The sequence below is a fragment of the Pelophylax lessonae genome, assembly GCF_965119305.1.
Source record: "Pelophylax lessonae genome assembly, chromosome: 13".
NCBI lineage: Eukaryota > Metazoa > Chordata > Amphibia > Anura > Ranidae > Pelophylax > Pelophylax lessonae.
In genome coordinates, this window is record NC_138780.1 from 6,057,421 (window position 1) to 6,081,406 (window position 23,986).

At 50.5% G+C, this 23,986-nt stretch overlaps 1 protein-coding gene across 1 annotated transcript; it reads right to left on the reverse strand.

Annotated features, from left to right (window-relative positions):
- Positions 1–1,926: 1,926 nt before the first annotated feature.
- NDUFS2 (NADH:ubiquinone oxidoreductase core subunit S2) lies at positions 1,927–22,719 on the reverse strand. Its single transcript, XM_082242879.1, has 14 exons — positions 22,598–22,719; positions 21,144–21,250; positions 20,719–20,909; positions 18,236–18,356; positions 13,892–14,004; positions 12,908–12,982; positions 12,743–12,820; positions 11,482–11,567; positions 9,092–9,211; positions 7,818–7,947; positions 5,929–6,024; positions 3,684–3,767; positions 2,190–2,247; positions 1,927–2,101 (listed from the first exon to the last, which is right to left on the reverse strand). The coding sequence occupies exons 1-14, from the start codon at positions 22,681–22,683 to the stop codon at positions 2,064–2,066; spliced, it is 1,383 nt and encodes a 460-aa protein (XP_082099005.1). The 5' UTR covers positions 22,684–22,719; the 3' UTR covers positions 1,927–2,063.
- Between the last annotated feature and the right edge of the window lie 1,267 nt (positions 22,720–23,986).

Sequence of the window (23,986 nt, forward strand, 5' to 3'; positions counted from 1 at the left end):
CTTTAGAGCTGCTCTGGGGCAGAGCGGTTGGACAGCAATATACATTTCCCATGTAGTTTATTGTTCTTCTGAGTCATCAAGGTAAACATGAACACAGCCAGGCCACAAACCATACACAACTATTGCCTAAAAGTGCCCTACATTGCACGCACTCAGACTGGGAACCCACGCCGCCTGTGCTAGTTCCCATCAAGGGGGTGTTCCTCCTCCAGACATGGCCTTCACCAGACACAGAATGGCCTTCACCAGACACAGAACGAGAAAGGGAACCAAGCCACCTCCTTCCCATACCCAGGGGGGTCCTGGAGGGCAATCTAGCAGAGAACACTACCAGCTGCTCTCAGGGGGGCCAGGTAGGTAAAAGTGTGGGTGGAAGAGAAAATATAGCCAGAGTCTGAAGAAGAAAAAGGCATAGACCAGAGTGTATTGATCTAATGGACCCACCAGAGTTTCTTCTAGATCAGGGGTGTCACTCAATTTTATCGCAACCCACATCAGGATTATTGGTTGTCCTCATAGAGCCGGTGTTTACAGATATAGAGAAAAGCAATATACTCAAACAAGTTAGTCATAAAAGCATTTTAAGTCCACAATGAACACACAGCGGCCAGGTCACCGGGACCATGTCCAGCACGCTGGAGGACCAGGCGTCTCATCTGAGAGGCGCAGCGACGGCGCCTCATTGTCACATCAGCAGGTAAGACTAGACCCCCGACCACTCCACAGCCTCTGACTACCCCCTGCACCATGTCCACAGCCTCCGATCAGACTACCACCTGCACCATGTCCATAGTCTCCTACCAACTCCTGCACCATGTCCACAGCCTCCGATCAGACTACCACCTGCACCATGTCCATAGCCTCCTACCACCCCCTGCACCATGTCCACAGCCTCCGATCAGACTACCACCTGCACCATGTCCATAGCCTCCTACCACCCCCTGCACCATGTCCATAGCCTCCTACCACCCCCTGCACCATGTCCGTAGCCTCCGACCACCCCCTGCACCATGTCCGCAGCCTCCTACCACCCCCTGCACCATGTCCATAGCCTCCTACCACCCCCTGCACCATGTCCGCAGCCTCCGACCACCACCTGCATCATGTCCGCAGCCTCCGACCACCCCCTGCACCATGTCCGCAGCCTCCGACCACCCCGTGCACCATGTCCGCAGCCTCCGACCACCCCGTGCACCATGTCCGCAGCCTCCGACCACCCCGTGCACCATGTCCGCAGCCTCCGACCACCCCCTGCACCATGTGCGCAGCCTCCGACCACCCCCTGCACCATGTGCGCAGCCTCCGACCACCCCCTGCACCATGTGCGCAGCCTCCGACCACCCCCTGCACCATGTCCGCAGCCTCCGACCACCCCCTGCACCATGTGCGCAGCCTCCGACCACCCCCTGAACCATGTGCGCAGCCTCCTTCCACCCCCTGCCCCATGTGCGCAGCCTCCTACCACCCCCTGCACCATGTCCGCAGCCTCCGACCACCCCGTGCACCATGTCCGCAGCCTCCGACCACCCCGTGCACCATGTCCGCAGCCTCCGACCACCCCGTGCACCATGTCCGCAGCCTCCGACCACCCCGTGCACCATGTCCATAGCCTCCTACCACCCCCTGCACCATGTCCGCAGCCTCAGACCACCCCCTGCACCATGTCCGCAGCCTCCTACCACCCCCTGTACCATGTCCGCAGCCTCTGACCACCCCCTGCACCATGTCCCCAGCCTCTGACCACCCCCTGCACCATGTCCTCCCCTTTTATACTTTGAGCATCTGCCCCTCCAAAGGTCTCTGCACGGCCCGGCTTACCATCTCCCATATCCAAGTTGGGCCATACAAAGGCGTGTCCTGACAGGACAGAGGCGGGGATAAAGAACATACGCTTTTGTTTGAAAGGAACCAAAAATGAATTTTATTTCCAGAACAAGCTTTACAAGGAAAATGATTAAATAAACAGATGTGTTGCCTCTAGGTCTAAGGTGGAGAAGCCACGGGAAAACATGGAGGCCGTTTTGAACCGCAGACCAGAATCCTTTTTACACAAACGCACCCGATTACCGATCCACCTCTCCGAAGACAATATCCTGAGTTCCTGTTGGGGGGGAGGAAAAAAATTTGGGTCAGCTGTTGGCAAAGAGACAGAGGTGCAACAATGTAAGTATGGATAGTAGGACACTCACCGATAATTGCTACAACATCGGCCAGCATGTGACCCTGGGACATCTTATCCAAACCAGCCTGCGAAGAAAGAAAACACGCCAATAAATGGTCAAGGGTGGGCCTTAAAAGTGGAGCTGTCATCAAGCAGCAAAAAAAGAAGGGGGTAGATAAAGTAACTTAAAGGACTTAGGGGTCCAGAGTGCAGGGTCCAGAGGTGCGTGTAACGCACAGAGTGCGGGGTCCAGGGGTGCTCTGCGTACAAAGTGCAGGGTTCAGGGGCGTGCTATGCACAGAGTGCAGGGTTCCGGGATGCGCGTTAAACAAAGAGTGCGGGGTTCAGGGGAGCGCGTTACGCACAGAGTGCGGGGGTCAGGCGTGCGTGACGTACAGAGCGCAGGGGTCAGGCGCGCATGATGTGCAGAGTGCGGGGTTCAGGGGCGTGCGTTACGTACAGAGTGCGGGGTTCAGGGGCGTGCATTACGTACAGAGTGCAGGGGTCCGGCATGCGTGACGTACAGAAGGGGGTAGATAAAGTAACTTAAAGGACTTAGGGGTTTGCTGCGTACAGAATGCAGAGTTCAGGGGTGCGTGTTAAGCACAGAGTGCGGGGTTCAGGCGCGCGATATGCACAGATACGTTGGTGACGTCATCACGCCAGCGCTGTTGTCCAAGTGCGTTCCAGCCCCCTCTCTGAATTGTGGATAGTTCCCGGTAGGGAACTATTTATTTTTTTTATTCTTTTTCCCACGTCTGCATTCGTTTACTTCCTGGCTTCCTACCTCCTGACAGAGACAGCAGGAGGGTGGGCATAGGCGGCGTGGCCATAAATCGATTGACAAGCTCGGGCACACCATAAATGGTACTAGCCAAGTCTACTTATGTAGTCCTGAATGGCTGAAATGAAGTCATTTGTTGTATCGAGGGGGAAGTTGCATCGTCAGCGCTCTACAGGAAGTATTTCTACCCACCAGCCGGACAGGAAGTAACACTTCGCATTACTTACAATACTTAGAAAAAGAAATACTGCAGTGTTTAGCCAATGGCAGAGCTGCAGGGATTATTGCATTTGACATTTTGATCAGAACAGATCACACCAACACAGTCCCTAAGAGAGAAACTTCTGGGGGCGATTTTACCCTCCAGGCCTCCTTCTCACGGGGCGATTATCTCTGTGCCCCACAGGCGCTGCATTCATCCTCGTGCTGGCTTCCCACTTTAGGTTCGGTTCCCACTGCTGCGATGGCAATGCCTGCGACTTCCTTCCGACTTGGAAGCCATTTAGGCCTCCTGCACATGGGGGGCGTTTTTTACAGCGGCTGTTTTTGGCGTCAGATGCTTTTTTCTGCAGCCAATAAATGCCCCAGCAGCAACCGTGCCGGTAAAACGCGGCCCTGCATGGGGTATGGACACAATCGGGCCAAAAACTGAGCAATCTATTTTAGAGAAGAGCGGCCCCCCTTTGTACGCTCTCACGTCAGATACTGAACCAGAATGGGGGTGAACTGAAAACTTACTAAATGAGCGAATCCCGGGGCTTTGATCTTACAGCGATACGGGCGGCTCGTCCCATCAGACACCAGGTAGACGCCAAACTCTCCCTGCCAACAAAACAAAAAGATTTCCTAGTGAGAAGAGTCAGGGTGAAGTTATTGCATCAGTAATTCCCTGAGCGCGCTACTCTGAAAACGCCAACACTGAGGCTGCTTTTGCGTTTTTTAAAGTTTATTCGGGCGTTTTTTTTTTTTTTAGGCATTTATATCCTTTTTTTGGGCCAATAGAGAAAAATATCAGTTTCATCATTTGTTGCCATTTTTCAGCTTTTTACCAACTTTTATTTATTTTTAAACTTTTTTTTTTTGTTAGGGGTTAATTTATTTTTTTTATTCTTTACTTATTTATCATTATTTAATTTTGTTAGGTTTGGGGTAAATATTAGAGTTAGGGGTGAATATTCGGGTTAGGGGTTTTGATTATTTTTTTATTATTTATGTATTTTATTATTATTTACTTATTTATCATTATTTATTTTGTTAGGAAGGGGGTAAATATTCGGGTTAGGGGGGTTGGGGTTTTGATTGTTTTAATTTTTATTATTTATGTATTTTATTTTTATTATTATTTACTTATTATCATTATTTATTTTGTTAAGTAAGGGGTAAATATTAGGGTTAGGTTTTGATTATTTATTATTATTAATGTTCTTTATTTATATTAATTACTTATTATCATTATTTATTTTGTTAGGTAGGGGGTAAATATTCAAGTTAGGGGTTGGGGTTTTGATTTTATTTTTATTATGTATTTTATTTATGTTTATTACTACTTACTTATTATAATTATTTAGGTTAGGTTTGGGGTAAATATTAGGGTTAGGGGTGAATATTCGGGTTAGGGGTTTCGATTATTTTATTTTTATTATTTATGTATTTTATTTTTATTATTATTTACTTATTTATTATCATTATTTATTTGGTTAGGTAAGGGGTAAATATTAGGGGTGAATATTCGGGTTAGGGGTTGGTTGGGGTTTTGATTATTATTATTATTATTAATAATGTATTTTATTTATTTTTATTATTTACTTATTTATTTATCTTCGTTATTTATTTTGTTAGGTAGAGGGTAAATATTCAGGTTAGGGGGTTGGGAGATTTGATTATTTTATTTTTATTATGCATTTTATTTATTTTTATTACTACTTACTTATTATGTTAGGTAGAGGGGGTAAATATTAGGGTTAGGAGTGAATATTCGGGTTGGGGGTTGTGGTTTTGATTATTTTATTTTTATTATTTATGTATTTTATTTTTATTATTATTTATTTTGTTAGGTAGGGGGTAAATAGTGTTGGGGGTGAATATTCTGGTTGGGGGGGGGGGGGGGGTTTGATTTTTTTATTATTTATGTATTTTATTGAAATATTTATTATTATTTATATTTAAAGTATTGTATTTGAGCAGGAAAAACGCTCAGAAACACGCGAGAAAACGCGTTAAAACACTCAAACGCTGGAAATCAATCATCTCTATGCATTTCCATAGAACAAAAAAATGCTTCAAAACACACCAATTTGCCCAATTCGAGCTACAAAAAGCTACTTTCCTAAAGTGACAGAATTAATCTGTGTACCACATGAGCAAATACCGTAGCCAGAATTATTGTTGGTTGGTAGGGGATCAAATACTTATTTTACTCAATTTATAACATTTGTATCATGTGTTTTTCTGGGTTTTTGGTTGATATTAGGTCTCTATTATCTAAAATATGATAATACCATTATAGATCCTTATAGACCCTATGATAGACCCTATGATACCATTATAGACCATATGATAATAATAGATAATAATAATAGATTATAATAGATTATTAATAGATAATAATATAATAGATTATTAATAGATAATAATAGAATAATAATAGACCCTTTATTTATTTTTTTTGTAAGTGGGCAAACCTACAAAATCTGCAGGGATCAAATCTCTAATTTCCCTACTGTATGTTTGAATATATTTTTATGATCATATATTTAATGTACTGGCCTAAAGCCACTAGATGGCGCTGTGATCTGTATGATAATATTAATAGGAACTGGTCAATCTGTCGCTCTTATCTATAAAAGGTATTTGCAGGCACCACATGAGATTGGTAGCTTTAACAATTTTAGAACCTGGCCAGTTTACTTTAGAGCTTAACTCCTCGAGGAGACCATGAGAACAGAACAGCAGAAGTGGCCACCCCCCCCCCATATTTTCTCACCTTGGGGGCCTCAATGGCCGTATACGTGGCTCCTGGGGGGACCTGGTATCCCTCTGTGTACAGCTTGAAGTGGTGAATCAAGGACTCCATCGAGCGCTTAAAGAAATAGCAAAAAAAAAAAAAAACAGTATTAGCCAAGAAGAAAAGATTGTAATGGCGTGCTGTAAGGTGGTATAGTACAAGGAAGGATCAGACTCGGTGCCACTGCCCCGCCTCCCCTCTGGACTTGTAACCCCCCCCCCCCATCAAAGACCACAAGATGTGAGTAACACCACCTAAGGCCATTGGTTAACGCAAATAGCAATGTAAGGTAGGGTGGCCCTTCTGCCACTGGCCAGCTGTGTACGGCGGGGGGCCCTTCTGCCACTGCCCAGCAATGGACGGCGGGGAGCCCTTCTGCCACTGCCCAGCAATGGACGGCGGGGAGCCCTTCTGCCACTGCCCAGCAATGGACGGCGGGGGGCCCTTCTGCCACTGGCCAGCAATGGACGGCGGGGGGCCCTTCTGCCACTGGCCAGCAATGGACGGCGGGGGGCCCTTCTGCCACTGGCCAGCAATGGACGGCGGGGGGCCCTTCTGCCACTGGCCAGCAATGGACGGCGGGGAGCCCTTCTGCCACTGGCCAGCAATGGACGGCGGGGGGCCCTTCTGCCACTGGCCAGCAATGGACGGCGGGGAGCCCTTCTGCCACTGCCCAGCAATGGACGGCGGGGAGCCCTTCTGCCAGTGGCCAGCAAAGAGCCCTTCTGCCACTGGCCAGCTATGGACAGCGGGGGGCCCTTCTCCCACTGGCCAGCTATGGACGGCGGGGGGGGGGCCCCTTTTCCCACTGGCCAGCTATGGGCGGCGGAGGGGCCCTTCTGCCACTGGCCAGCAGTGTACGGCTGGGAGCCCTTCTGCCACTGGCCAGCAATGGACAGCAGGGGGGCCCTTCTGCCACTGGCCAGCAATGGACGGCGGGGGGCCCTTCTGCCACTGGCCAGCAATGGACGGCGGGGGGCCCTTCTGCCACTGGCCAGCAATGGACGGCAGGGGGGCCCTTCTGCCACTGGCCAGCAATGGCCCTTCTGCCACTGGCCAGCAATGGACGGCGGGGGGCCCTTCTGCCACTGGCCAGCAGTGTACGGCGGGGGCCCTTCTGCCACTGGCCAGCAATGGACAGCGGGGAGCCCTTCTGCCACTGGCCAGCAATGGACGGCGGGGAGCCCTTCTGCCACTGGCCAGCTATGGATGGCGGGGAGCCCTTCTGCCACTGGCCAGCAATAGAAGGCGGGGAGCCCTTCTGCCACTGGCCAACAATAGACGGCGGGGAGACCTTCTGCCACTGGCCAGCAGTGTACGGCGGGGAGCCCTTCTGCCACTGGCCAGCAAAGGACGGCGGGGAGCCCTTCTGCCACTGGCCAGCAGTGTACGGCGGGGGCCCTTCTGCCAATGCCCCATGAGCTTTAGATATTTTTTGATAGGGTAGGAAGGGGGGAAAGGAGGGTTGTTGGGGTTCACCAAGACCTAAAGGATTGACTTGCATCAAAGTTGAGACAGTGCATTCTACAAGCTGTTCCCAAACCACCGGCCACTCACTGGGGTTGATTTACTAAAGGCATATCTATGCACTTTGCAAGTACAGTTGCTCCAGTTAGTAAATGGTGGGGGGGGGGGGGACTCTGCTGACTTCCCTCATCCAATTGTGTGCAAGCAAAAATGCGGTTTTCGTATTTTCCTATCATGTGATTGGGTTTTCTTTGTAAAAGTGAAGCCTCGCCTCATTTACTAAACTCTGGAGCAATAGTAAGGTACATGGTCTGTTTGCCTTTAGTAAATCCACCCCCATTGTGGGGGTGTACCAATATAGAAAAACATTCTGCCCACCTTTTTGCTCCATAGACACCCACCTTCATCTCTGACCTCTTTGGGGGAGACACTTTGGCATCATCCACCTTGATCTCTCCCTCGGGCATCTTGTTGAGGCACTGAAGGACGATCCTCAGGGACTGTCGCATCTCCTCCACGCGGCACAGGTACCTGGCAGAAGAGACAAGAGGACTGAGGGCGGAGCTTGTGTCATGGTGCAAGCCAACAAGACTGAGGGCGGAGCTTGTGTCATGGTGCGAGCCAATAAGACCCGGTCCACATCTGTTCTTTGAAATTTTAGACACGTTTTAGGTGCATTATAACCACATAAGGACCGCCCGCCGCAGTTATACTGAGGCAGGCTGGCCCTCCTACGCAAACCGCCGTAGGTATATGATGGTCACGCGCCTGCAGCTAAGGGGCAAACACGCGCTGCCGGCGGCGTGCTCCCGCCCCCACTCGTCAGCAGGGACTCCGATGCACGGCGCAGGCGGCTCCGATTGCCGCCGGCCACCCGCGATCGCTCCCCGCTGAGATAGAAGAACGGTCGGTTGTCTATATAGGATCACAGGTCTCTATGATCACTTCACAAGCCACGCCCCCCACAGTTAGAATCACTCCCCTAGGCTCACATTTAACCCCTTGATCACCCACAGTGTTAACCCCTTCCCTGCCGGTGTCATTAGTACAGTGACAGTGCATATTTTTAGCACTGATTACTGCAGTAATGTCACTGGTCCCCCCAAAAGTGTCAAAAAGTGTCACGACGACCTCCCCTTCCACTCCTTGTAATGACAGCCTGCTGAGCCTTATCTGTTGTCATTACAAGAAAGCCAACTGCCGGCTCTAGACAACGGTACCAGGATGATGCCTCTAGCAGCAGGCATCACAGCAATAAAACCCCCTAAAGCCGAGGCCGCATATTTGCGTTCCGTCGGAGCTAAGGGGCTAAGGGGTTAAAGTTCATGTGCGTGTAAAGGCAGGCTTCCCAAAACTTTTGACAATATAGTGCATGTGTGCAGAAATCTCTACAGATCCTCATAATATGGTGCAGTGATGGCGAACCTTGGCACCCCTAGATGTTCTGGAACTACATTTCCCATGATGCCCCACTACAATGCAGATCATGAGCATCATGGGAAATGTAGTTCCAAAACATTTGGGGTGCCAAGGTTCACCATCACTGATTATACTTCCATAGACCCAACACAGGGAAAGATAAAGAACCTATTTTCAATAAAAGCTTAAGGTGTAGATAAAAATATGAGTGGTGAGTAACCCCCCCCCCCCCCCTTGCACCATCTCCCCTCTTTACCGGTCATAACAGTCTCCTCTACTGCCGATGGGGACGTCAAACTCCACCTGGTCATAAACGTCGTACGGCTGAGACTTCCTCAGATCCCAATGGATGCCGGAACCTCGAAGCATCACTCCGCTGAAAGAGGGAAATAGAGTTAGAAAAGAAGCATAGAGATTGAGGGGTGGTTTGGGGTACCATGAACTGACATTGGGTCACCAGATCACTTCATCTCTAATCCCCCCTAATCCGATTAAAAGCAGGAAAAAAAATATCAATAAAAAAATTGATGTGTATTAAAAGCGGCACACATTTAACCCATTGATCGCCCCCTAGATGTTACCCCCCTCCCAGTCAGTGTCATTAGTACAGTGACAGTGCATAGTATTGTAGCACCCCCCTAGGTAGGTGCTAGTGAGGACATGGCTCTTTTGGTGGGGGGGTGAGTGTAGACCCCTCTTAGGTAGGTGCTAGTGAGGCCATGGCTCGGTTTGGTGGGGGGTGAATATAGCACCCTCCTAGGTAGATGCTATTGAGGACATGGCTCTTTTGGCAGGGGGGGGGGGGTGAGTGTAGTCCCCTTCAGTTAGGTGCTAGTGAGGCGGGGGGGTGAGTGTAGCACCCTCATATGTAGGTGCTAGTGAGGACATGGCTCGGTTTGGCGGGGGGTGAGTATAGCACCCTCCTAGGTAGGTGCTAGTGAGGATATGGCTCGTTTGGCCGGGGGTGAGTATAGCACCCTCCTAGGTAGGTGCTAGTGAGGACATGGCTCGGTTGGCGGGGGTGAGTGTAGCACCCTCCTAGGTAGGTGCTAGTGAGGACATGGCTCGTTTGGCCGGGGGTGAGTATAGCACCCTCCTAGGTAGGTGCTAGTGAGGACATGGCTCGGTTTGGCGGGGGGTGAGTGTAGCACCATCCTAGGTAGGTGCTAGTGAGGACATGGCTCGTTTGGCTGGGGGTGAGTATAGCACCCTCCTAGGTAGGTGCTAGTGAGGACATGGCTCGTTTGGCAGGGGGTGAGTGTAGCACAATCCTAGGTAGGTGCTAGTGAGGACATGGCTCGGTTTGGCGGGGGGGGGGGGGGGGGGGGTGAGTGTAGCACCATCCTAGGTAGGTGCTAGTGAGGACATGGCTCGGTTTGGCGGGGGGTGACTGTAGCACCATCCTAGGTAGGAGCTAGTGAGGACATGGCTCGTTTGGCGGGGGGGTGAGTGTAGCACCCTCCTAGGTAGGTGCTAGTGAGGACATGGCTCGTTTGGCGGGGGGGGGGGGTGAGTGTAGCACCCTCCTAGGTAGGTGCTAGTGAGGACATGGCTCGTTTGGTGGGGGGTGAGTATAGCACCCTCCTATGTAGGTGCTAGTGAGGACATGGCTCGTTTGGCGGGGGGTGACTGTAGCACCATCCTAGGTAGGAGCTAGTGAGGACATGGCTCGTTTGGCGGGGGGCGAGTATAGCACCCTCCTAGGTAGGTGCTAGTGAGAGTATAGTTTTTGACTCTCTGCCTATCAGAGGAGCAGCAGGTAAATCTATATTTCTTTCTGCTTACCAGAGAGCAGGATCTGTTAGTGAGGTCTGCTCACTGTGCTCAGTATGTGATTAATTGAGCCTAGAGAGTGTTTCACGTTGGTCCAATAGGGAGACACGTTGGACAGTGGGAGGAAACCTGACCAATGGATACATAGGCTTTGATACAGTCCTGGTGATTGGTAGAGACTGGCTGTCTCGGTGCATTCTGGGATACTGTATAAAAGCCAGGAGCACATATGCTGCGGGGTCTTTGGCTGGAGAGCGGAGTCCCGGAGGGAGGGGGGCGGCTGCCTCCTCCTCTGTAGCAGTAGCACGTGGCATCAGGAGGTCGTCCTGAGGGCCAGGGGAATGGAGCTGAAATCAGAGGTCCAGGAAAGCTGACTGAGGGGGAGACACTGTTGTTGGGAAACAGTATTGTGAGTTTTTCCCCTTTCCCTTACTACAGATGCTGATTGAAGAATAGGCTCAGGGTGAAGACATTGCGGGATCCCTGGACCGGTAAGTGTCCTTATCCTTACTGTACAAATTGCAAATTTAGCTGTCAACTTCATTTTTTCTGAAGGAGCCTGGAGCTCCTCTCAAAGGGGGGATAACCTTCTGGAGGTCAAGTGGTTAATATTTAAAGAAGAAATGTCACCAGAAAAATGTTCTGTTGCTGCGGCCCCCCAGGAGACAAAATGCAGGGGGGAGAATCAGGAGGGTCACAACAACAACTGCACACTGGAGTTCAGCTTTAAAGTAAAGTACTGGGCCCAGAGCAGCCGAATAAACAGGCCAGGAAAACATCAATGAGTTTCCAATAGCGGGAAATATCCGAGATCAAATGCTGAGCCTCCGGCACACAGGTTGTACATCGCCACCGTTTATATTGGCGCCATACCTAAAACCGTAGTTCAGAGCGTCCTCTGCGGAGACGACTCCGATGTCCACTGTCCTGTTCTTCCAGATTCTGTTGTTGGTCAGCATCTGTATATCATGTGATGAAGAGGAAAACACAATTATACAAAGCCTGCAGCTCTCTACCCTTCAGTCCTATAAAGAGTTGTGTACATCCGCTGTGCCCCATTACGAGGGGTTTCCACCATCCCTGTGCCGAGTTCCCAGGGCTGTACACCCGCTGTGCCCATTATGAGGGGTTTCCACCATCCCTGTGCTGAGCTCCCGGGTCTGTACACCCGCTGTGCCCATTATGAGGGGTTCCCACCATCCCTGTGCTGAGCTCCCGGGTCTGTACACCCGCTGTGCCCATTATGAGGGGTTCCCACCATCCCTGTGCTGAGTTCCCAGGGCTGTACACCCGCTGTGCCCATTATGAGGGGTTCCCACCATCCCTGTGCTGAGCTCCCAGGTCTGTACACCTGCTGTGCCCATTATGAGGGGTTCCCACCATCCCTGTGCTGAGTTCCCGGGTCTGTACACCAGCTGTGCCCATTATGAAGGGTTCCCACCATCCCTGTGCTGAGTTCCCGGGTCTGTACAACCGCTGTGCCCATTATGAGGGTTTTCCACCATCCCTGTGCCGAGTTCCCGGGTCTGTACACCCGCTGTGCCCATTATGAGGGTTTTCCACCATCCCTGTGCTGAGTTCCCGGGTCTGTACACCCACTGTACCCATTATGAAGGGGTTCCCACCATCCCTGTGCGGAATTCCCGGGTCTGTAACCCGCTGTACCCATTATGAAGGGGTTCCCACCATCCCTGTGCGGAATTCCCGGGTCTGTAACCCGCTGTGCCCATTATGAGGGGTTCCCACCATCCCTGTGCGGAATTCCCGGGTCTGTACACCCGCTGTGCCCATTATGAGGGGTTCCCACCATCCCTGTGCTGAGTTCCCGGGTCTGTACACCCGCTGTGCCCATTATGAGGGGTTCCCACCATCCCTGTGCTGAGTTCCCGGGTCTGTACACCTGTTGTGCCCATTATGAGGGGTTCCCACCATCCCTGTGCTGAGTTCCCGGGTCTGTACACCTGCTGTGCCCATTATGAGGGGTTCCCACCACCCCTGTGCTGAGTTCCCGGGTCTGTACACCCGCTGTGCCAATTATGAGGGGTTCCCACCATCCCTGACCCTTTCTCACTGGCTCGCCCATCGCTGGGCCCCAACCCTCATCATGTGGCGTTCCTTCAGGAGAAGCACTCACCTCCTCCAACTCATCCAGGCGGATGGAGAAGTTCTTTATGAACTCGTAGATGTCATCCATCAGACCGAGCGGCATGTCCTAGGAAACAATAACTGACAGTCAGGCTCTCAGGTTACAGGTCAGTGGCAGACTGGCAGTTCAGGTGTGCAGGACTTGAGTTCTTACCTGGTGAACTCCCCCCGGGCGGACGTAAGCAGCGTGCATCCTCGCGCCAGAAACTCGCTCATAAAATTCAAACATCTGAAGGGACCGAGAAAGGAAATAAAGTACCACAGCAAGGATTGGAAATGGTTTTAGATCACAGACCGGGCCTGCATTAACAAGGAGGACCACGCATTTTCAAGGCTACCCAGAATCCTTCTGTTCCTTATCATCATCATACGAATAATAATAATAAATTCAAATAATATTTTGTATTGTATTTTATAATACATTTTTTTTGTATTTTATTGTATTTTGTTTGTATATAGTGTATATTTTCCAAAAAATTGTGTTTGAAAAACTGCTGCGCAAATACCGTGCGTCAGAAAAAAAAAAAACACCCACCATTTTCTAGGGTCTTTGCTAAAAAAAAAATATATATATATACACATATATTTAAATTGTAATGGACTGTATCAAACCCTGTTTATTCTTCTGTACCTTTTCTCTATATAAAAATTAAATAAAAATGACTGAACCTAAAAAAAAAAAAAAAAAAAATAAGAAAAAATTATATTATATTATATATATATATATATATATATATATATATATATATATATATATATATATATATATATATATATATATATATATATATATATATATATATTTTTTTTTTTTTATATATAATATTTTATATTAAATATTTGAGGGTTCTAAACAGTTTTCTAGAAAAAAAAAAAAATACAGATTTTAACTTGTAAACAAAAAGTGTCAGAAAAGGCGGGGTCTTTGCGAGGGGGTGCGATGTTACTCGCTTTCTACCCGGTGATTACAGAAGCGGAAGACACGCCTACTGTTAAAGATTTCTGCAATGTAATCGCCTCTCTTTACTCCTCCAGGACACAAGTGGGTGTGGTTTGCGTTTACGTTTCCATAAAATCCTTGCTATAGCCCCCCCCCCCGGCTGTCCGAAGCAAGCAAGACCCCCCCCCCATTCTTTACCTTTTCTCGCTCTTCAAACAGCCAGAAAAATGGCGTCATGGCCCCGACGTCCAGAGCGTGACAGGCCACCGCCATGACGTGATTCATAATACGAGTGATTTCCCCGAACAGGACTGCGACAGGGAAAAAAAAATAGGAAAAAAACAGATTAAAGGATGTGATTGGCTCTTTACGCCTCAATATTTAAAGGGTTAGTTCACCTTTTTTTGGTGACCGGTTCTCTTTAACCCCTTCCTGTCTGGTCTACTGCCAAAATAAAGGTTGGATGGGAGCCCTGTTACCCTAGGGCGGTGATGGTGAACCTTGGCACCCCAGATGTTTTGGAACTACATTTCCCATGATGCTTAACCACACTGCAGAGTGCATGAGTATCATGGGAAATGTAGTTCCAAAACATCTGGGGTACCAAGGTTCACCATCCCTGCAGGGGGACGTAATGCGATTTCCTCCCAGGATCTGGAAATTACAACTTCATGTCTCTTACTAAATGCCTGTCTACTTTCCAAAAAGGGGTCATCTGGGGGGGGTAATTGTACCGTGTGGGCGTTTTCAGAACCGAGATCAGGATCGATCAATGGATTTTCAGATACATCTCATGGTTTGTGGACTCTAGAACTTTCCTACAGACTTTATATACGAAGGATTTGGGTTATTTTCACTCAAGAAATGTAGCAGAAAACATTCCGGCCTAAATTTATGAAGAATCATTTTTTGCAAACAGAAACTAAGAAAAACTTTTTTTTTTTTTCAAAATTTAGTCTTTTTTTGTTTTTTTAGCAAAAAAAAAAAAAAAAACCCAGGAGTGATTAAATACCACCAAAAAAAAAAAAAAAAAAAAAAGATAAAAATGTCATATTGGTACAGTGTCGCAATTGCCATTTAAAGTGCGACAGTGCTGAAAGCTGGGAATTGGTTTGGGCAGGAAGGGGGTGAAAATGTCCGGTATTAAAGGGGTTAATTTTAGACATCAGGGGGTCACCTGCGCTCCAATAAAGCTACTAGAGTGCAGATGGTGCTCAGTTAGCTTTTTACCCCCCTCGCCATGACAACTGGGGAAAGGGACACCGAGACCAGGAAGTGATGTTTTTACAGTCGTTTCCTGGTTATTAGAAGGGGAAATCAATAAACAGAGGTGCCCCCCCCCCCCCCCCCCCCCCATAACCAGCAACACCATGCCAGTCCCGGGTCAGTGTGACAATTATGAGGGTGTATGGAAGCACTCCGGGTCCATGTATAGAATGTTTGTTGTATGGATGTGACAAATATCTCCATTCATATATCAGCAGCACCACCTAGTGGCCAAAGTATATAAAACACTATCTCTACCTCTCTTTCCATTTCCATCCCTCTCATCCCTTTCTTTCCTTCTCTCTCTCTCTTTCTCCTTCTCGTACACTCTCCCTCTCTCCTTTTCCTTCTCTCTCTCCTCTCTCTCTCCTTTTCCTTCTCTCTTTCCTTCTCCCCTCTCTCTTTTTCCTTCTCGCTCGCTCTCTTTCCTTCTCGTTCTCCCGCTCTCTTTCCTTCTCGCTCTCCCGCTCTCTCCCCTTCTCGCTCTCCCGCTCTCTCCCCTTCTCGCTCTCCCGCTCTCTCCCCTTCTCGCTCTCCCGCTCTCTCCCCTTCTCGCTCTCTCTCTTTCCTTCTCGCTCTCTCTCTTTCCTTCTCGCTCTCCCTCTCTCTTTCCTTCTCGCTCTCCCTCTCTCTTTCCTTCTCGCTCTCCCTCTCTCTCCCTCTCTCTTTCCTTCTCGCTCGCTCTCCCCTTCTCGCTCGCTCTCCCCTTCTCGCTCGCTCTCTCTCTCCTTCTCGCTCGCTCTCTCTTTCCTTCTCGCTCTCTCTCTCTTTCCTTCTCGCTCTCTCTCTCTTTCCTTCTCGCTCTCTCTCTCTTTCCTTCTCGCTCTCTCTCTCTCTCCTTCTCGCTCTCTCTCTCTCTCTCCTTCTCGCTCTCTCTCTCTCCCCTTCTCGCTCTCTCTCTCTCCCCTTCTCGCTCTCTCTCTCTTTCCTTCTCGCTCTCTCTCTCTTTCCTTCTCGCTCTCTCTCTCTTTCCTTCTCGCTCTCTCTCTCTTTCCTTCTCGCTCTCTCTCTCTCTCTCTTTCCTTCTCGCTCTCTCTCTCTCTCTCTCTCCTTCTCGCTCTCTCTCTCTCTCTCCTTCTCGCTCTCTCTCTCTCTCTCCTTCTCGCTCTCTCTCTCTCTCTCCTTCTCGCTCTCTCTCTCTCTCTCCTTCTCGCTCTCTCTCTCTCTCCTTCTCGCTCTCTCTCTCTCTCTCTCTCCTTCTCGCTCTCTCTCTCTCTCTCTCTCCTTCTCGCTCTCTCTCTCTCTCTCTCTCCTTCTCGCTCTCTCTCTCTCTCTCTCTCTCCTTCTCGCTCTCTCTCTCTTTCCTTCTCGCTCTCTCTCTCTTTCCTTCTCGCTCTCTCTCTCTCTCCTTCTCGCTCTCTCTCTCTCCTTCTCGCTCTCTCTCTCTCTCCTTCTCGCTCTCTCTCTCTCTCCTTCTCGCTCTCTCTCTCTCTCCTTCTCGCTCTCTCTCTCTCTCCTTCTCGCTCTCTCTCTCTCTCCTTCTCGCTCTCTCTCTCTCTCTCTCCTTCTCGCTCTCTCTCTCTCTCCTTCTCGCTCTCTCTCTCTCTCCTTCTCGCTCTCTCTCTCTCTCCTTCTCGCTCTCTCTCTCTTTCCTTCTCGCTCTCTCTCTCTCTCCTTCTCGCTCTCTCTCTCTCTCTCTCCTTCTCGCTCTCTCTCTCTCCTTCTCGCTCTCTCTCTCTCTTTCTCGCTCTCTCTCTCTTTCCTTCTCGCTCTCTCTCTCTTTCCTTCTCGCTCTCTCTCTCTTTCCTTCTCGCTCTCTCTCTCTCTCCTTCTCGCTCTCTCTCTCTCTCCTTCTCGCTCTCTCTCTCTCTCCTTCTCGCTCTCTCTCTCTCTCCTTCTCGCTCTCTCTCTCTCTCCTTCTCGCTCTCTCTCTCTCTCCTTCTCGCTCTCTCTCTCTCTCTCTCCTTCTCGCTCTCTCTCTCTCTCCTTCTCGCTCTCTCTCTCTTTCCTTCTCGCTCTCTCTCTCTTTCCTTCTCGCTCTCTCTCTCTCTCCTTCTCGCTCTCTCTCTCTCCTTCTCGCTCTCTCTCTCTCTCCTTCTCGCTCTCTCTCTCTCTCCTTCTCGCTCTCTCTCTCTCTCCTTCTCGCTCTCTCTCTCTCTCCTCCTCGCTCTCTCTCTCTCTCTCTCTCCTTCTCGCTCTCTCTCTCTCTCTCTCCTTCTCGCTCTCTCTCTCTCTCCTTCTCGCTCTCTCTCTCTCTCCTTCTCGCTCTCTCTCTCTTTCCTTCTCGCTCTCTCTCTCTCTCCTTCTCGCTCTCTCTCTCTCTCTCTCCTTCTCGCTCTCTCTCTCTCTCTCTCTCCTTCTCGCTCTCTCTCTCTCTTTCCTTCTCGCTCTCTCTCTCTTTCCTTCTCGCTCTCTCTCTCTTTCCTTCTCGCTCTCTCTCTCTCTCCTTCTCGCTCTCTCTCTCTCTCTCTCCTTCTCGCTCTCTCTCTCTCCTTCTCGCTCTCTCTCTCTCAACTTCTCCATTTCCTTTTTTCCCCATCTCTCTCTTTTTCCATTTCTTTATTTTCTTTCCTTACAATTTCTCCCTCTTTCCATCTCCTCTCCTTTTCCTTCTCTTTCTGCTCTCCCCCTTCTCGCTTTCCTTTTCTCTCCTATTTCCATCTCTCTATCCTCTCTTTCCTTTTATCTCTCTCTTCATTTCTCACTCTTCTCACTCTTTCCTTCACTCTCACATCTCTCTGTTTCCTGCTCTTTTATTTTTTTCCTTCTCTTGCTCTCTCCTCCTCTTTTCATCTCTCTCCCCCCTTCTCTCTCTCTTTTTCCTTCTCTTTCCAGCTCTCTTCTCTCTCTCCCCCCTATCTATCTATACACACACACTTTTATTTATTTTTTTCTGATAGAGATATTTCTAGGAATATAATAAATCTAACCCCGCCCCTTGTTGGGCTGACAATCCGGGGAATTCTCCCATTACAGAAGATGACAATGTTGGTCCTGACTGTGTGAAGGTTTCCCATCATTATCCGCAGTCCATACACAGAGCGCAGTCCATACACAGAGCGCAGTCCATACACAGAGAACATTCCATACACAGAGCGCAGTCCATACACAGAGAACATTCCATACACAGAGCGCAGTCCATACACAGAGCGCAGTCCATACACAGAGCGCAGTCCATACACAGAGCGCAGTCCATACACAGAGCGCAGTCCCATCCACTTCACCATTATATTCTATTACAGACTCTCACCCGTCTATTCAGGGTTTTGAAGGATTTAAAACAGAAAAGTGAGTACGCCCCCCTCCTAGCACAGTGCAGCATCCAGGAGCCCCTACCTCTGATCCACTGAGCTCTGATTGGTGGCCGGATGTTCAGAAGTTTCTCTACAGCCAGAGAGTAGCACTGCTCATTGCACATCATGGAGACGTAGTCCAGGCGGTCGAAGTACGGCAAAGCCTAAAACACCGAACAAAAGCTGAACTTCAATCTGCTCATACTTTACCTTTCATGATACCCTCCCCCCCCATCAACCCTCCCCTCCCCCCCCCCAATCAAAATGTATTTACTACAACTAGGGGCTGCAACAAACGATTATTTTCATAAATGATTAGTTGGCCAATTATTGTTTCATTAATTGTTTTTATTCATTGGATAATAACCTTAACTACTTAAGGGACCTCTCTCCCCCCCCCTTCTCTCTCTTCCCCCCCTCCCTCTCTCCCCCCCTTCCCCCTTCTCTCTCTTCCCCCCTCCTCTCTCTTCCCCCCTCCCCCCTTCTCTCTCTTGCCCCCTTCTCTCTCTTCCCCCCTCCCCCCTTCTCTCTCTTGCCCCCTTCTCTCTCTTCCCCCCTCCCCCCTTCTCTCTCTTCCCCCCTCCCCCCTTCTCTCTCTTCCCCCCCCTTCTCTCTCTTCCCCCCTCCCCCCTTCTCTCTCTTCCCCCCCCTTCTCTCTCTTCCCCCCTCCCCCCTTCTCTCTCTCCCCCCCCTTCTCTCTCTCCCCCCCCCTTCTCTCTCATTCTCACTCTCCCCCCCTTCTCTCCCTCTCCTCTCTCCCCCCTTCTCTCCCTCTCCCCCCTTGTCTCTCTCCTCTCTCTCTCCTCTCTCCCCCTTGTCTCTCTCCTCTCTCTCTCCTCTCTCCCCCCTTGTCTCCCCCCCTTGTCTTTCTCTCCTCTCTCCCCCCTTGTCTCTCTCTCCTCTCTCCCCCAATTCTCTTTCCCCCCTTGTCTCTCTCTCCTCTCTCCCCCACTTCTCTCTCTCCTGCCGCCCTTCTCTCTTACCCCCCTCCCCCTCTCTCTCTTCCCCCCCTCCCCCCTTCTCTCTCTTCCCCCCCTCCCCCCTTCTCTCTCCCCCCCCCTTCTCTCTCTTTCCCCCCCTTCTCTATCTTCCCCCCCCTGCTCTCTCATTCTCACTCTCCCCCCTTCTCTCATTCTCACTCTCCCCCCTTCTCTCTCTCTCCTCTCTCCCCCCTTCTCTCTCTCTCTCCTTTCTCCCCCCTTGTCTCTCTCTCCTCTCTCCCCCCTTGTCTCTCTCTCCTCTCTCCCCCCTTCTCTCTCTCTCTCCTCTCTCCCCCCTCTCTCTCTCCTCTCTCCCCCCTTGTCTCTCTCTCCTCTCTCCCCCCTTGTCTCTCTCTCCTCTCTCCCCCACTTCTCTCTCTCCTGCCGCCCTTCTCTCTCCCCCCCCCTTCTCTCTCTCCTGCCGCCCTTCTCTCTCCCCCCCCCTTCTCTCTCTCCTCCCTTCTCTCTCTCCTGCTGCCCTTCTCACTCTCCCCCCTTCTCTCTCCCCTTGTCTCTCTCTCCTCTCTCCCCCACTTCTCTCTCTCCTGCCACCTTTCTCTCTTCCCCCCCCCTTCTCTCTCTCCTGCCGCCTTTCTCTCTTCCCCCCCCCCCTTCTCTCTCTCCTGCCGCCCTTCTCTCTCCCCCCCCCTTCTCTCTCTCCTGCCGCCCTTCTCTCTCCCCCCCCTTCTCTCTCTCCTGCTGCCCTTCTCTCTCCCCCCCTTCTCTCTCTCCTGCTGCCCTTCTCACTCTCCCCCCTTCTCTCTCCCCTCTCTCCCCCACTTCTCTCTCTCCTGAAACCTTTCTCTCTTCCCCCCCCCCCTTCTCTCTCTCCTGCCGCCTTTCTCTCTTCCCCCCCCCCCTTCTCTCTCTCCTGCCGCCCTTCTCTCCCCCCCCCCCTTCTCTCTCTCCTGCCGCCCTTCTCTCTCCCCCCCCTTCTCTCTCTCCTGCCACCCTTCTCTCTCCCCTTGTCTCTCCCCCCCCTTCTCTCTCTCTCCCCTACTGAGCTGTATGTGTGCTGCATTGTGTATACTGACATGTATGTAGGTAGTGATAAAAGAAAAGGAATTGGCAGCACTCCAGGTTGAGTCAAAATCCAGGTTTATTGACTGGACATCCAAATATGACAATCGTGACAAGGTAGACGCGTTTCACACACTGACTGTATGCTTAATCATTACTAATCATTACTAATGATTAAGCACACAGTCAGTGTGTGAAACGCGTCTACCTTGTCACGATTGTCATATTTGGATGTCCAGTCAATAAACCTGGATTTTGACTCAACCTGGAGTGCTGCCAATTCCTTTTCTTTTATCAAGTTTTCACGGAGGCGAGCCGGGGCATGCACCTGTGTGAGTCATCAGGCAATCACACCACCTTGAGCAGTGACTCCTTGTCTGTTCATATGTAGGTAGTGGGAGGAGTTATGCAAATATCAAAACCTGCCTTGATGGGCGGGGATTAGTCTGGAGGAGTGGGCGTTCCTAGACAGGCTGCATTTGCATAGGTAACGCCCACATGTCACGCACTAGGCCGAGCCCATTACCTGCAGGTAGGTCTTGTATTCGATGAGCTTCTCGGTGCCGCGGTGCAGCAGTCCTATGTGGGGGTCGCACCTCTTCACCGACTCCCCGCTCAGCTCCATGACCAGGCGCAGCACGCCGTGAGCGGCCGGGTGCTGGGGGCCGAAGTTGATGGTCAGGGTGGAGACTTCCTTCTGTGCCGGGGGGTCCTTGTCTGCCAAAAGGAAAAGATTACAAAATCAGCCTAGGCTGAGATGATGTCATCAGTCTGCTGCAGGCAGGAGGCGGCATTTCCTCAGTCTCCCCTCCCCCAGTGATCAGACTGTACATTGTAACTTTGTAGAAGGAGGAGGAGGAAGCATTTCCTCAGTCTCCCCTCCCCCATTGTAACACACCATCACCTCCAGATCACAGCCCAACAATCCAGATGGCGGCCAGGACCACTCACCATGCCAGGGGGAGGGCAGCTTCTTCAGGTCAGCATCCGTTGTCGGGTACAAGACGGCGCGGCTGTACGGCTCCATCCACTCCGTGTCCGGCTGCCATTGCTTCCCTCTGCAGGGGGGTGATGGGAGATGATTAATACAGGATAATGGGGGCCCCCCCCCAATATGGGGTATGATGTGCACTCTACATTGGGGAGTCACTCCCCTCCCCCATCATACTGTATATACAATGCTGTGTTTTCATTGGCCCTCCCCTATATACAAATTCCACCCCTTCCACCCCTGTACAGACTCCTCCCCATGTCACCGCCCACCTTATACACGACCTGCCACCCCCCCAATTCATTCCACCTCGTCACCCCCCCCTTTACACACTCAACCCCCTGTCACTACCCCCTTAAACGCTCCGCCCCCTGTCACTCCCCCATTACACACTCCGCCCCCTGTCACTCCCCCATTACACACTCCGCCCCCTGTCACTCCCCCATTACACACTCCGCCCCCTGTCACTCCCCCATTACACACTCCGCCCCCTGTCACTCCCCCATTACACACTCCGCCCCTTGTCATCCCCCACTTACACACTCCGCCCCCTTTCATTCCCTCCCCCTACACACTCCGCCCCCTGTCATCCCCTCCCCTTACACACTCCGCCCCCTGTCATCCCCTCCCCTTACACACTCCTCCCCCTTACACACTCCGCCCCCTTTCATTCCCTCCCCCTACACACTCCGCCCCCTGTCATCCCCTCCCCTTACACACTCCGCCCCCTGTCATCCCCTCCCCTTACACACTCCGCCCCCTTTCATTCCCTCCCCCTACACACTCCGCCCCCTGTCATCCCCTCCCCTTACACACTCCTCCCCCTTACACAGTCCGCCCCCTGTCACTACCCCCTTAGACGCTCCGCCCCGTCACCCCCCCCTTTACACACTCCGCCCCCTGTCATCCCCTCCCCCTACACACTCCTCCCCTTTTAATCCCCTCCCCTTACACACTCCTCCCCCTACACACTCCGCCCCCTGTCATCCCCTCCCCCTACACACTCCTCCCCCTTACACACTCCCTCCCCCTACACACTCCACCCCCTGTCATCCCCTCCCCTTACACACTCCGCCCCCTGTCACTACCCCCTTACACACTCCTCCCCTTTTAATCCCCTCCCCTTACACACTCCTCCCCCTACACACTCCACCCCCTGTCATCCCCTCCCCTACACCCCATCACCCCCCCTTACACACTCCGCCCCCTTTCATCCCTGCCCCCTACACACTCCGCCCCCTTTCATCCCCTCCCCCCCTGTAACCCCCCCTTAAACACTCCGCCCCCTTTCATCCCCTCCCCCTACACACTCCACCCCCTGTCACCCCCCAAAAACCTTCTGTTCCTCTCTCTTTATATTGGGACGTCACTCCCCTCCCCCTCTGTAACCCCCCTTTCCCCCTCGGGTCATCACCTGACCGCCTGGCTCGCCCGCAGCCACCGCCCGGCCAGAAGCTCTGAAGGTGCCCGCAGTCTCCCCAAAGCTCTGAGCGCCGCCATCTTCCTCCACCGCGCACTGCCTGCCGGGAACTTCCGCCCCCTTCTTCTGGCTTCAGCGCTGCGCAAGGAAAGCGGCGTGAGGTCACTTCCGTCTGTCACAGCGCACGGGCGGCCATCTTTGTTGTGGTCTCAGTGTATTTATTAGCATTACCTAATGCAGTGAACCTGGAGTTTTTTTGTCCAGAAAGTCCAACAGGAAGGGGGACGGGGGTACCAATTAAATGTCATCTCCCCCAAATAAATGTCACCCCCCAAATAAATGTCACCCCCCCAAATAAATGTCATCTCCCTCCAAAAACAAGCCACCCCCCCAAACAAATGTCACCCCCCAAATAAATGTCATCCCCCAAATAAATGTCACCCCCCCCCCAAATAAATGTCACCCCCCCAAATAAATGTCATCCCCAAATAAATGTCATCTCCCTGCAAAAACAAGCCACCCCCCCCCCAAACAAATGTCACCCCCCAAATAAATGTCATCTTCCTCCAAAAACAAGCCACCCCCCAAACAAATGTCATCCCCCCAAATAAATGTCATCTCCCCAAATAAATGTCATCCCCAAATAAATGTAATCTCCCCCAAATAAATGTCACCCCCCAAATAAATGTCATCTCCCCCAAACAAATGTCACCCCCCAAATAAATGTCATCTTCCTCCAAAAACAAGCCACCCCCCAAACAAATGTCATCTCCCCAAATAAATGTCATCCCCAAATAAATGTCATCTCCCCAAATAAATGTCATCCCCAAATAAATGTCATCTCCCCAAATAAATATTATCTCCCTCCAAAAACAAGCCACCCCCCCCAAACAAATGTCATCCCCCAAATAAATGTCATCCCCCAAATAAATGTCACCCCCCCAATCATAATCAACATCTTATATTGAACATTAGTTTATATATTATATTTATTATGATGATGATTATTTTGGTTATATTTATAATTTACCTTAGATTGTAAGCTCCTTGAGGGCAGGGACTGATGTGAATGTGCAATGTATATGTAAAGCGCTGCGTAAATTGACAGCGCTATATAAGAACCTGAAATAAATAAATAAAATAAAATTTCTGTCCTAATAATTACTTATTTTATTTATTCTTAATTCATTTGTTATAAATTTATATTTTTAATAATAATAATAATAATAGTCTCTGTTTCTTCTTATATATTTTCGGTGTCTGTTGTGTAAAATGCCACGCAGGGTCCAGACTCTTCCCAGTACTTCGGGTCATCATTTCATGCAAATCTCCATCCAACGCATGCAATGGCTTTCTGCTGTGTTGACCTTTTTATGTATATAT